Below are 12,796 nucleotides of genomic sequence, written 5' to 3'. Positions count from 1 at the left end.
CATTGGCTTCCGTGGTAGACGGCAAGTTTGAACATGGCAGCGGCCGCGGCTTTTGTCTTTTCTCCTTCCTTTTCCTCCTCTTTTTTTTTTTTTTTTTTTTAATTCCTGCCGCCCTCCTCCGGGAAGGCCGGTAATAATGGCGACGGAAAGGCGCTGCCATTATTGTCTTGTCGGGAGTCCGAGGGATCGATCGCCGCAGAAATATGTGGTGCGAGAAACAGCCGCGGCATCGGATATAATAAACACTCCTGGGACAGTTTGTGTGCGTGTGTGCGTGCGTGCATGAGGATAGTCTCGCATCCTAAACCTTGAAAACTCTCCCGCCTGTGGACACTTTTACAGAAAGTCTTAAAATTGTGTGTGCATGTGTGTGTGTGTGTGTGCACGCATGTATGTTTGTACACGCGTGTGGTTTTGTATGTTTCTTTTTCTATTAGCAAATGTGCATATGTTTTTAGTGTACGTGTGTGTGTGCGTGTTTTTGTTTGTGTGCGTGACTCGACGTGAGTTTTTGTTATTTTATGTTGAGTGTTTGTCGTTTTGTGTGAGCGTTTGTTTTGTGTGCATGATGAGTATGTCAACGTGTGTGGATATAATTCTGTGTGTTTGCGTGTGTGTGTGTGCGTGTGCGCTTGCATGTTTGTATCGTGTGCCTGTGTGATTTTGTGTGCATGTGTGAAAAGCACTTCCACGTGTTAGCATGCTGCAGCTAGCAGACATGCTTATCCTTAATGATCAACACACACACACACATACACATACACGCGCACGCAGGTGCGCGGGCACATACACACTCATCCCTCCGGCTGTTGCCTGGCAACCGCCGGTTTTGTGTGCGCGCGTGTGAGGGTGTCCAGCCCTGGCCCGAGCGGGATGAAGTAGTAAGAAAGGAGTCGGAGGTACGCCTCAGAGGTTCACTGAAGTTTTGCAGTATTGGGATGATTATTATTTGTCATTTTATTGTGAACGCTTGAATTCATTTGAATGGCTTTGTGACAAGTTAGTCAGCTGGATGCCTCCAAAATATGATCATGGGGAATGACTCTATGTGACTGAAAAAGGAGATGTAAAAAAAGAGCTTTTTTGCTCATTAAATTAAAACAAGCAAGTTCAATAACTACACTTCTGCTTTTCTACAACATGAATATTGATGAGGATGTCATTTGGGTGCACAGTCCTGCTGATAGAGCATTTTTTTCCTGTTTATTTTCTTCATTTCTCAGCAAATAAAGCAGTGAAAACAGTTAGCACTACTTCAGGAAGCTATGTATCAGGGATGATTGGAACAATTGTGCCGACGAATAATGACAATACGTCGATTATACCGCCTTGTTATAAAAACTTCCTGATGCATAGTGATTTGGTGTGTGTATGTGTGTGTGTGGGTCGGTCTGTCATGGGCCAAGGCAGAATCAACTACAAGTGCCAATATTTCCATATTTTCACAACTCACCTTTATTGATAGACCTTTAACTCATTCACTCCCAAAGACGTTTTTAAACGTCTTTTCAGACTTGGTCTAGAATTGGCCGGTACTGAATGAGGTAAAAACTGCCACAGCTGGCTGAAACAAAATGCCGCACATAAATACAAATCGAGCTTAAAAAAATTATTGATGGAATTTAGAGAAAAAAAAAATTCCTTTGAATAATAATTGAGCAATACAAACTGGCCTTTGTTTCCATGCTAAACAGACACTGAACTTTAGCTTTTGTTTATGTCCGGTGTGTGCGTGTGTGTGCGCGCGTTTTAGTGAATGTGACACGGGACAGGTGGAGAAGGCAGACAGGAAACAGCTTGAGTGTGTGCGTGCGTGCAAGCGGGACACGGCCGTGACCATGTGCATGAACTCTGACCTCCACACGCCAAACGAAGTTGCCCATGGCCCCTCCCCCTTCACACACACACACACACACAAACGAACCCACACACCGTCTGTCATGGGGCCCTGACAGGCATAACTTAGGCCGGGTGGGTGGGCAACAAAAGAGGATGTCGAGAGGCCAGTTTAGGACCCCTCCAGCCATCCCATGACACAAACACACACACATGCAGGCAGGACCCCCAGAAAACAGATGAATCCATTTTGTTTCCAGTCTCACTATAAATGTCAATTTAGGCATTTTTGTTATAGCGACCAGATGCTAAGTTGTCATTTTGTGTGTGTGTGTGTGTGTGTGTGTGTGTGTGTGTGTGTGTGTGTTTGTGAGAGAGAGAGACTGAGAGCAGTTTCTAATATTTTGCCTTCATGCAATGGTGAGACTGAAAACATTTGATCCCTCTTTGGTTTTGGATGTGAATGGATGCTGTCCCTAATGATGTGGCCTGTTTCTCCAGTGTTCTCTTTTTTTGGGGGGGTGCTGGAGGCTGCTGCCACTATGTGGCACACTTGTGCACCTGCAGCACCGAGCCACACATTTAATAGGCGTCTGTAATTTCCCAAACGTTATTATATTGTAAATTATATAAATCTACGCGTGTTACGGCACGCCATCGAGCGTCACGTCAAGATACAGAAATGCGATTTTCCAAAAATTCTTTTGAGGTTGTGCATCATTTCCAGGTAACTGAAATCCAAGAGAGAGAGAGCGTTGGAGGCAAACGGTTGAGTAATGGGCCATGCTGGAGTAAGCACTTCCTTCATCGCCGTCCTTGTCCCGGTGATCACAGCCTTGTTCTCGGAGGTCGCCAACACTCTGCCTTGGCAACGTCGCCGTTTACGTCACGTTTGTGTGTTTATTTGAAGCGTGACAGTCCATTCGTTTCATTGACGCGGAGACTCCGAATTGTTTCCTGTCGGGCTGGCTGATAGGACTTTCAAAATAAATAAAAAAAATGAATAAAAGATGCAAATAAGTCCTTCCTTAACTCATTCACTCCCAAAGACGTTTTTAAACGTCTTTTCAGACTTGGTCTAGAATTGGCTGGTACTGAATGAGTTAATAGATTAAGATTTAATCATTTTAATAATGTTTTTCTTTGCTTATCCTCGAAATTTCTTTAACTCTTATTTGTAGTTGCTTATTAATGTACTTTTAACTCTGTGAAGCACATTGAATTATCCTTATATGTGAAATGCTTTATTTAAATAAAGCTGCCTTTCTTTGCCTTGTCTAAATTAGAGGAGCTGAATTGTTGACAACATTGACAGCGCTGCTTTTCCGTTCATGGCCGTGTTATTAGAGTAAGCAGTGCACATCATTAGGGATGTGCTTTCAACAACGGAATCCTCTGGGGGAGTTCCCCCCCCCCTTTTTTTTTCTTCACTTTCCCATCTTTTTTATTTGTGTTTCTGGCAGATATCAGGATGTCCAAAGCAGAGGAGGAGAAAGCTGGGCCGGACTATCCCGGTGATGGCTCAGGTACCCAGAAATGATCCCGTTTGCCGTTTTTTTTTTTTTTTTTTTTTTTTTTTTCCCTTACCTCCTATCATTGTACATCCTATGTATGTTTCAGACTCAGACAGAAACAGTCCAGACGAGCAGGTTAGTCAGCATTCTTTTAATGTTAAGGGTATTTTTTTTCTTGTGGATAAATATGACCATGAACTTGCTTTCTCCAGATGCAAAATTCATTGTTTGTTTGTTTTTTCTCAATAGTGCTGGGAACGTTTTTTTCTTAAAATTGTGTAATTATTTACTATTATTGTATTGATTACTCAGTATTTTTTTAAATATATTTTTCACCTTTTTTTTTTCTTGCACAAGTTTCAGCCGATGGAAAGCAGCCCGTTCAGCCTCTTGCCCACACCAACCAGCAAGGTGTGTGTATGAACGTATGAAGCCGGGGTGCCGTGTCTTTAATGGCTAATATAAAACTTGGTCCCTGAATGCTATAGAAAGCTAGTAAAATATATATTGCAAAATATGTATATTAATGTAAACCAATATAATAATAAAATACATACAGTGTATATGAATATGTATTGTAAATAAATACAATACAATACATGCTGATTTATATAGCGCTTTCACAACAGCGGCAGCTGTAACAAAGCACTTAACAAAACAGTTAACATAAAGCAAAATAATAAACACAACACGTAACATAAAACACGGACAGTCGTGCAATCCTAACCACTTTTTGAATATGTATTACTCTTACTCCTACGTAAGAGCTGTACAAAGTATAGGCTGCTCAATTTTTTTCAATTCATCGAGGAATGTATTTGTTTTCTCCTAAAAGCTAAAAACAAACCAAAAAAAAAGTATTTTCATTCCTTGATCTAATTAAATGATTCCTGTTCTGTAGTGTCATAAATAAGATCAAATGAAAAGTAAGATGAGCATTTTTACATATTTGCCATTTTCATTTAATCAAATAATGATTGAATTGTAGTGCCATTATGAATAATGCATATTAATCATGTCATTAATTTGCATGATTAACTTGCATATTTAACATTTTCTGACTCCTCTACAAATGCCCATTTTAAAAACTTCTTATCAAAGTCTTTGTTGTTGTTTTTTTTCTTGTCAGGTGAAGGCGGAAGAGAGTTGTGAAATGACCCGGAGCACCGTGCCGCCATCTTCTCAGCAGCAGCAGCAGCAGCAGCAGGCACAAGCGCAGGCGCAGCACCACCACACGCAGCTGATGCTGGCCGGCAGTCAGCTGGCGGGGGTGAGGAAGCAAAAGCTGGGATATTCATTGATTTTTATCGATTCACTTCAGTTTATTTGTCAAGACAAATCAATTCGTGTGATTTTTCTTTTTTATGAACAATGGGGAAAAGTGGATTTTGGTGAGGGGTGGGGGGTGGAGTTTTTCTTTTTAAGATAAATGAGTGGCCAGGGGAGTCAACTAAAATTGGAACTCGGATTTTTGCTTTTCCTGACTTCATTTTCTGTGTTTTGTTTGATCACGGCAGCTGGCCGCACTCCTGCCAGCCCAGCAGCAGCTGCTCCTGCAGCAGGCCCAAGCTCAGCTTCTGGCCGCTGCTGTCCAGCAGACCAACGCCGCTCACGCCGCCGCCCAGCAGCACCACCACCAACAACAACAGCAGCAGCAGCAGAGCCAAACATCTCAGCAGCAGCAGGCCGTCAAACAGGAAATGACTGTCCAAGCTCCTCCTCCACCGCCTCAGCTGGCCCTCTCTCAGCCAATCCAGCTCACGGCGCAGGTACCAGCAGCAAAACACAGCGTCCCAACACAAATATGAAAGAAGGTTCCGCCAGCCTGTCGTTGAATTCAGTTGGTAAAAGTGTCGTCAAGGTTTTGTGGTCTTGCAGGACATCCAGCAGCTGCTCCAACTCCAGCAGCTTGTTCTCATGCCAGGGCACCCGCTTCAGTCCCCGGCCCAGTTCCTCCTGTCGCAGCCACCTTCCCAGACTCAGCAACAGCAGCAACAAGGTAAACCGCGAAATAACTACTGGGAGAAGAGCTGTTGAAGATATGAAGGGTTACTTGTCACTTTATGAATGAAGGAAGCGTTTTGCGGCTTCATTGAATGTTGTTGTTGTTTTCCATCTCAGCTTTGCTCTCCACACCAAATCTTATCCAGCTACCTCAGCAAAGCACGGCGGGGCTGTTGACGACGACGCCCCGTCTGGGCCTCCAATCGCAGGTGAGCAGCTAAAGGGCCATGCGGGCTGTTGTTGGTCCTTGTTTGGCAGTGTGGGCAAAATCTCTGGCTCGGCAAAGTAGGAGCCCTGGAATTCACCCAAAAAGCTACTTGAAATCAAAATTGCCAACTTTCTGTTCACTGTTCACTTTTCTGGTATGTGTTCTATTATGACAGACATGGTCAATCGGTTTTGTATCAAACATTGAAACTGGTGCGGGCAGCTGATTTTTTTTCCCGAACTTTTCATTGGGTGCTCACAAGTGATGTCCCTTTTTGATAAGAAGAAAAACCTGGCATTTGATCTTTTTATATTCACTCTAAAGCACTGGTGTCAAACTCAAGGCCCGGGGGCCAGATCTGGCCTGCCACATCATTTGATGTGGCCCGCGAAAGCAAATCACACATGCTGATTTCTGTGATGCTTGCTAAAATATTGACCAAAATGTCAAATTCTCATACATAATGTATAAGAGAGCTATTGTACGTTTTCTTGTGACCAAAACCCCCATGACAGTAATTTCAACTATAGTTGAATAAGCCATAATTCTTGACTTCCTTATATGGTTTCTCAGTCATAACGGCCCTCCAAGGGAACTGGTAACTATAATGCGGCCCGCGACAAAAATGAGTTTGACACCCCTGCTCTAAAAGATTAAAATCAAAGAACTGCACAGACAAACTTATAAGATTACAAGTATAAAGTTAGTGTTGCTTATGCTCGACGACTGGTGTATCTGTATGTATTTTTATGCCCGAACAGTTTCTCTGAGTTAGGACACATTTGCATCTGCAGCTTTGCATCAGGCATGCACGACAGCAAACACGTCCACATTGGAGTTGTTGTTTCAGGCGCATTTAGCTTCATTCACTATCAGGTTGCATCTTGAACCCACCAGGATGGCCAAATTGAGCTCGCGTCATGCATAACGTTGACCGGCACCACGCTCATTTACTTTCTCCCCTGCGTGCACACGGTGGCACTCGAAGCAGCAGATTGTAAATATGCGGCACAACTCGGCCAATGTGTGTCGGCGCATCCATACGCCGCTTTAAGCTTGACGCTTCACATTCTGCTAACCGCTTTGCATTCAGAATCATTCACAGAACTAAGCAGATGCATATGGAAAGCCATTTCCGCATGTGTTCAATGTCTTTGTTCATTCATGCATTTGTCAACTACTGCAGCTTTGCCTCACTCGGAACACGGTTGTCCTACTAGTGAGGTCAAAGAGCATATTAGTACATGGCGCTTACTCCCACTTGTGTCACTTCTGGCAGAGGGAGAAGAGCAGCGATGCTAGTGGAAGCATCACCGCCCCGACCGCGCCCACGGGTGTCAGCGGCATGACCGCAGGGGCGGCCTTAACTGCAGTGGGGTCCTCATCGGGCTCGGGTGGCGCCATGGCATCTTCCCTGAACTCAGCCTTGACGGCCGGGGGCCACGTTGGCCACCTGGGAGAGGAGCCCAGCGACCTGGAGGAGCTGGAACAATTTGCTCGCACGTTCAAGCAGCGCCGCATTAAACTGGGATTCACACAGGTACTACGTTAAGCCCACTTCGGGAGTGTGATGTGAAAACACTGTTCGTGTGTGTGTGTGTGTGTGTGTGTGTGTGTGTGTGTGTGTGTGGGGGGGGGGGGGTGGGTGGGTGTCCATTAGTATGTTTGTGTGCATCTTTGCGTGTGTCTATGCGACTGATGTTCTGATAAGCATGTGTGTGTGTGTGTGTGTGTGTGTGTGTGTGTGTGTGTGTGTGTGTGTGTGTGTGTGTGTGTGTGTGTGTGTGTGTTACCCCCAGGGCGACGTGGGCGTCGCCATGGGCAAACTGTATGGCAACGACTTCAGCCAGACCACCATCTCGCGTTTTGAGGCCCTCAACCTGAGCTTCAAGAACATGTGCAAGCTCAAGCCTCTGCTCGAGAAGTGGCTCGGGGATGCAGGTGAACACTCGCTCACTTCACCTCGGTTCAGGGCTCGTGCACAGCGCGAACTGAAATTAACCCCCTGATACCTTTGGAAAATTCTGTCCAGAAGCCAGTTCCACTGACAAAGGTGGCATTTGGTCAGTATGGTGTTCATGAGTCGACCCACAAACAAAATTCTCAAGAAGCCATGTCTGAAAAAGCACCGAAAGTGTGTTTGAATTTACATTTTTTTAGGTGTTAAACCTTATCGACAGATTTGAGATGAGGGATTAGATTTCGTTATTATTTGGCGTCAAAATTTGATGACTTACCATTAAAGTTTCCATCAGCCCCTTTGTGGATGTTCTCATTTGGTTTGCAGAGACCATGGCAGTGGACAGCATGCTGCCCAGCCCTTCTTCCATCTCCTCCCCACTGCTGGGCTTGGAGGGTCTAGCAGGCCGACGCCGGAAGAAGCGCACCAGCATCGAGACCAATGTGCGCGTCGCACTCGAGCGCAACTTCAGCGCGGTAAGAGCACGCGTGTTTGTCCTGTCATATCGCACCGCACACTTCGTTTGTGTACTCACGCCGTTCGCCATGCGGTCTCAGAACCAGAAGCCTACCTCGGAGGAGATCCTGCTGATGGCCGAACAGCTCAACATGGAGAAGGAGGTGATCCGCGTGTGGTTCTGCAACCGGCGGCAGAAGGAGAAGCGTATTAACCCCAGCAGCAGCAGCACGCCGCCGCTGCCCGGCCAGACCTCACCCGCTGTCACGCACAAAGCCCCCTGCTGTAGCCCGCACATGGTACCCTTGTGCGGCCCACCTTTTCGTCGCCATCATTCCCCGATTTTAGTTTTCACCCACTCCATTCTTTATTTTAGCAGATATCCAGTCCAGGCGTTTCTCAGGGCAGCAGCAGCCTCAGCACAACAGGTGAGCAGCAGACGTGTGGGAGCAAGTCACAAGTCAAGTCATGACTTTATGTATGTATGTTGTACCGTATTGGCCCGAATATAAGACTGTGTTTTTTGCATTGAAATAAGACTGAAAAAGTCGTCTTATATTCGGGGTCTAGACATTATACCCATTCATGCCGCTAGATGGCGCCAGATATCATTGAAGCGAATCCTGAACTTGACTCCCCAGGCCAAAGTGACCCCCTGCCACGAAGAATAAAAATAAAAATAGCGGTAGCACGAAGAAGAAAATAAAAAATAGCAGTAAGAAGGAAAAGAGAAGAAAATAATAGAAGAGATAACAGAAAATGGAGAAACGTAGTGACAATCTGGAGATAAGTGAGTAAGAAGATCAGCCAGGTTAACCGGCAGCTGAGGAGAAGTTATGATGTAATTTACATTTCAAAAACCAGAAGCCATTCATATATGAATGTGATTGCACTTTAGATTTGAATGAGGCAAAATAACATGTTTTTGTCTCAAATATATTGTTATAATCATTTGTTTCAGTACCGTAATTATTTTCTGTATAAAAATTTATTTGGTGTTCAAAAAGTCTTTTTCCAAACTTGAGTCTTGAAAAAGATCGGGTCGTCTTATAATCAGGGCCGTCTTATATTCGGGCCAATACGGTATTTGTGTGTGTGTGTGTGTGTGTGTGTGTGTGTGTGTACGTAGAAATCGATATTTCATGAATATCGAATCAGAAGTCAAGAAAAGGCTGTCATTGGTTTTGGGTGAGCGAGTCCCTAGGCCTAAAATTGGCAACTTGAGTCTAACCGGGGTTCATCCATGTGACTCAGGTACCCACCTCTGGTGAGCAGTAATTGACGTTTGTGCGTTCTTATTAAAGCCGGGCCCACACAAGCCTGCCTGTCAGCGAAATGAAAAATGTGATCATGTCTTTGGGTTTTTCCTGATGAAACGTCGAGGAGTCCAATGACTTCTCTGAGCGTGAGTCAACATTGATTGTGTTGTGAGTGACACATAAGACACTTTGGTGATTTCCACTCTGTGACATGTCGTCTCTTCTCTGTAATCAGACACCAGATGACAGTCTGCCAAAACATTACGCATTATTAGACGCTACACAACAACAACAACAACATGTCCATTTCCTGCCGCCCAACAACACAAGAGAACATGTCAATGTCTCCAGTACGTACTGGAGCCTAGCAACGCAATATGTCACATCAAACAACGCAACATTGTCCCTGTCTATTTCCTGGAGACCAACAACACAAATGCAGTAGATGTCAATTTCCTAGAATACACATTGTTTCCTGGAATACAACAGGTCCATTTGTGTTTCCCGGAGCCCAACAACACAACCACATCTGTGTTGATTCTGTGTGTCAGCTCCCTCCATAATATCTCCTCATTTTTAATCTTATTGCTGTCCCCCTTCTAGCTGCCACTTTGTCACCATCGCCCGTGAGCTCCGTGGCAGCAGGTTCTTCTTTGACTCCACCCCCTCATAGCACAGCCAGCCCCGCCCCTCCGGGTCTAGGGGCTCACGGCCTCAATACTGGGTGAGTCTCACAAACATTTGGCAGGCTTGTTGTTGCAGGCTTGCGTTAATTGCACACGGAGTGAACAAAAACATCGCAAAAAGTTTTTGCACCTGTCTCTTAGGAACACGATGATGGGAGTAAGCACAGGGATGAACCAGGCACTCATGGGCAGCAATCCGCTGGCTACCATGCAAGGTGGGTGACAGTGCATAGTAAAGGTGAGGGACCAGCCCCTGCCGTGAAAAACAAAAATCAGGGAGTAATTGACAATCACCCAAAAAGATTTGGAGAGTTCAAATGCAAAAGCGGACATCTCACAAAGTTGGCGTTGATCCAGTCTGTTGCAATTCTGCGATGAGATAACCGACGGTGCATGTCAACTTTAATCCTTTTACTGCCGCTTACTGAGTCCCTTCATTGTGTAAATCTTCCTTATGTATTTATTTTGAGTAGCATTTTACCCCCTGGTGGCCAAGCATTGTAATTGACTTTTTATTGAACTGTACTGTATGTTCCACTGCATACAAATCCTGCTTCTTTTGCTTCCTTTTACTATAATGGAAATAGAAATTACGTAGTCAGCAAAAACGTGCGTGTGCGCGTGTGTATCGTATCTTCACCCTTTGTGTGCACACTGAATGTTGTGTTGCGGTTAGGCTGAATCAAAGTCTCAAATCCGCACACCGCTGGCTAAAGACGTCCTCTGCGCTCCCTCCAAATCAATGAGGCCTCACAAAGGAGGTTTTGCGGCGGAGCTCTCTTTGAAGCGACCTCCTGCAGGGAAAACCAAATGAAGGGATGATGTGGGGGATCGGAGCAGGGCTCGCATTTTTGTCACGTCGCGAGTGCTAACTCGAAACTCAAAGCCCGCATAGAAGATATGCAATGGAGTCATTAGTGATTATTCGAACTTGGAAAAATGTTTTCCTTTTTTCTTCTGATGTCTCCTAAAGTCTCTTTAACATGTTGACGGGTCTTTTTACCTCTTTCCCTCTCTCCGCACCTTATTTTCTTTCTGTCCATCCTTCCCCTCTTTTTGACTTTCCTTCCTCCTTCCCCTCCTTTGTTCCATCTTTTTTCCACCTTGCTTCCCCCCCTCCTTTCTTATCTATTTCCTTCCCTCATCCCTTCTTTCTTTATTCTTTCCTCCTGTCCTTCATTTCTTCTCTTCTTCCTCTTCACTTCTTCCTTCCCTCATTCTTCCCTTACACCTTCTGTTCCTCGTTCCTTCCCTCCTACCATCCTCACTCTTTTGCTTCCTTCCTTCCTTATTTTCCTCGCTCACTACCTTCCTTCCCCCTGTCCTTCCTTCTTTCTTCCCTCCCCTCCTTCTTCACTTCCTACATTGTCCTCTTTACCCTGCCAACAGCACTGGCAGCAAGCGGTGGTCAGCTGTCAATCATGGAGGCAGGTGCAGGTCACATGATTCTGAGCGGCGGCCCCGGCGGGGTACCCGCCTCAATGCGCCCCTCGCTCTTCCTCAACCGCCCGACCCTCCTGCCCATGGCAACGGGCTCTCTCTCCATGGCAACGGCATCCCCACCCACCATGGGGCTGGTGAGCGGCCCAGTGGGGGGAGCCCCCCGGCTCGCCTTCGCCCAGTTGCCGCCCGCCAGCGCGGCCCACCTCCTGGGCCCGCCTTCGTGCCCCGATGACTCGCCCTGCTCCAGCCCCGCCTCGTTCTGTTCCTTCAGCGAAGCCTCGCCTCCACCCCTGGGCGGGGCTATGGCTGAGTGACAACCTATCAGAGTAAAGGGGGCGGGGACAGCAAGCTTTAAAAGTGTCGCTTTTCAACCAAAGCCATCTCTCGACCTCGCCAACGTCCTCGCAAACCCCAAAAATGTACACCGAGGACGAAGAGGGATGGCGAGGTGGCAGAGAACAGGAAGAGGCGACTCGAAACCAAAAAAAAAAAAACACATGGAGCTGAGGAGTGTCGGGAAATAGACCAAGTGCATGATGGGAGGCAACAACACCAAAAACCAAAATCTACAAATACCAAAAAACTCAAAACCAAATAGAAAAAGACAAACAAAAAAAAAGTAACGGAGAGAAAAGCTTTAGACGTTTGCATTCCGATACATCCTGGATCGCGTTTCCGATACATCCCGACTCCATTTTCACGCATTCCCATTTCATTACTCAGGATGATTTGAATTGATTTCACTGACTCCTCGCTCGTCGTGACACGTAGCGTGACGTTTACATGCCGAACGGTCTACCTCGCCAACACACCGCTTGTTTTCACCACCAGGAACAGCAGACGGGTGGGGTTTAGCACCAGGTTTGCTCTAAATGCAAACAACACTTCCACGATTGCCGCCAAACTGCATGCGTGATGGGACGCTAAATGTGGGAATGATTCCAAAGGATTCTGGATGGATAACGTTTAAAGCTAGCCCTAAACCGATGGATAGGCAGGCAGGATGCAAACTGCCGTTGACAAGGACACTACAAGGAATCAACCAATTACATCAAAACTTTATGGATGTGACTGGACATGGTCCAGGATGGAACAGATTTTGAAATTCCTGTCTTGGATTTTTCACTGAAGCATTCCAGTTTACAAACAAAGCAACAACAACAACATAACTTTCTCTTTAACCATGCCCACCTGCCCCAGTACGATGTATTTATTGAACTCCCAACTGCTGTCGTTAGCTTGCCTTATTTTCAGGAGACACAAGTCTTGACATTTGATTTCAAATTCAGGAATTACAGCCTTTGAATCCCGGTTTACAAGTTAAGTTTATCAAAGAGAGGTGAAGCGGCAATAAAACAGGCCAAACACTCCGAACCAAAAAACTCCAACGCCACTTTTCTTTACTAACTAAACCCCACCTGTCCACACGG

The 12,796-nt window shown here is 45.7% G+C and overlaps 1 protein-coding gene across 3 annotated transcripts in view; it reads left to right on the top strand.

The window, feature by feature from the left end:
* LOC147190981 (uncharacterized) overlaps window positions 1-11,680 on the top strand; it is a 36,416-nt gene extending 24,736 nt beyond the window's left edge. The window contains exons 2-16 of one of the 3 annotated variants that reach the window (XM_086136858.1): window positions 3,300-3,362; window positions 3,457-3,485; window positions 3,714-3,761; window positions 4,480-4,620; window positions 4,868-5,119; window positions 5,229-5,349; window positions 5,472-5,563; window positions 6,842-7,102; window positions 7,362-7,503; window positions 7,850-7,998; window positions 8,080-8,277; window positions 8,358-8,406; window positions 9,841-9,961; window positions 10,065-10,138; window positions 11,313-11,680. In XM_086136858.1, the coding sequence (XP_085992984.1) occupies window positions 3,300-3,362; window positions 3,457-3,485; window positions 3,714-3,761; window positions 4,480-4,620; window positions 4,868-5,119; window positions 5,229-5,349; window positions 5,472-5,563; window positions 6,842-7,102; window positions 7,362-7,503; window positions 7,850-7,998; window positions 8,080-8,277; window positions 8,358-8,406; window positions 9,841-9,961; window positions 10,065-10,138; window positions 11,313-11,680 (2,108 nt within the window). Of the gene's footprint in view, window positions 1-3,299; window positions 3,363-3,456; window positions 3,486-3,707; window positions 3,762-4,479; window positions 4,621-4,867; window positions 5,120-5,228; window positions 5,350-5,471; window positions 5,564-6,841; window positions 7,103-7,361; window positions 7,504-7,849; window positions 7,999-8,079; window positions 8,278-8,354; window positions 8,407-9,840; window positions 9,962-10,064; window positions 10,139-11,312 lie in introns of all 3 variants that reach the window. The other 2 variants (XM_086136857.1, XM_086136856.1) reach the window with 2 other exon arrangements.
* Window positions 11,681-12,796: the final 1,116 nt, after the last annotated feature.

The sequence above is a fragment of the Hippocampus guttulatus genome, chromosome 18, assembly GCF_054856545.1.
Source record: "Hippocampus guttulatus isolate MCC_2025c chromosome 18, RoL_Hgut_1.0, whole genome shotgun sequence".
NCBI classification, from domain to species: domain Eukaryota; kingdom Metazoa; phylum Chordata; class Actinopteri; order Syngnathiformes; family Syngnathidae; genus Hippocampus; species Hippocampus guttulatus.
This window is presented reverse-complemented; position numbering and strand designations above follow the sequence as displayed.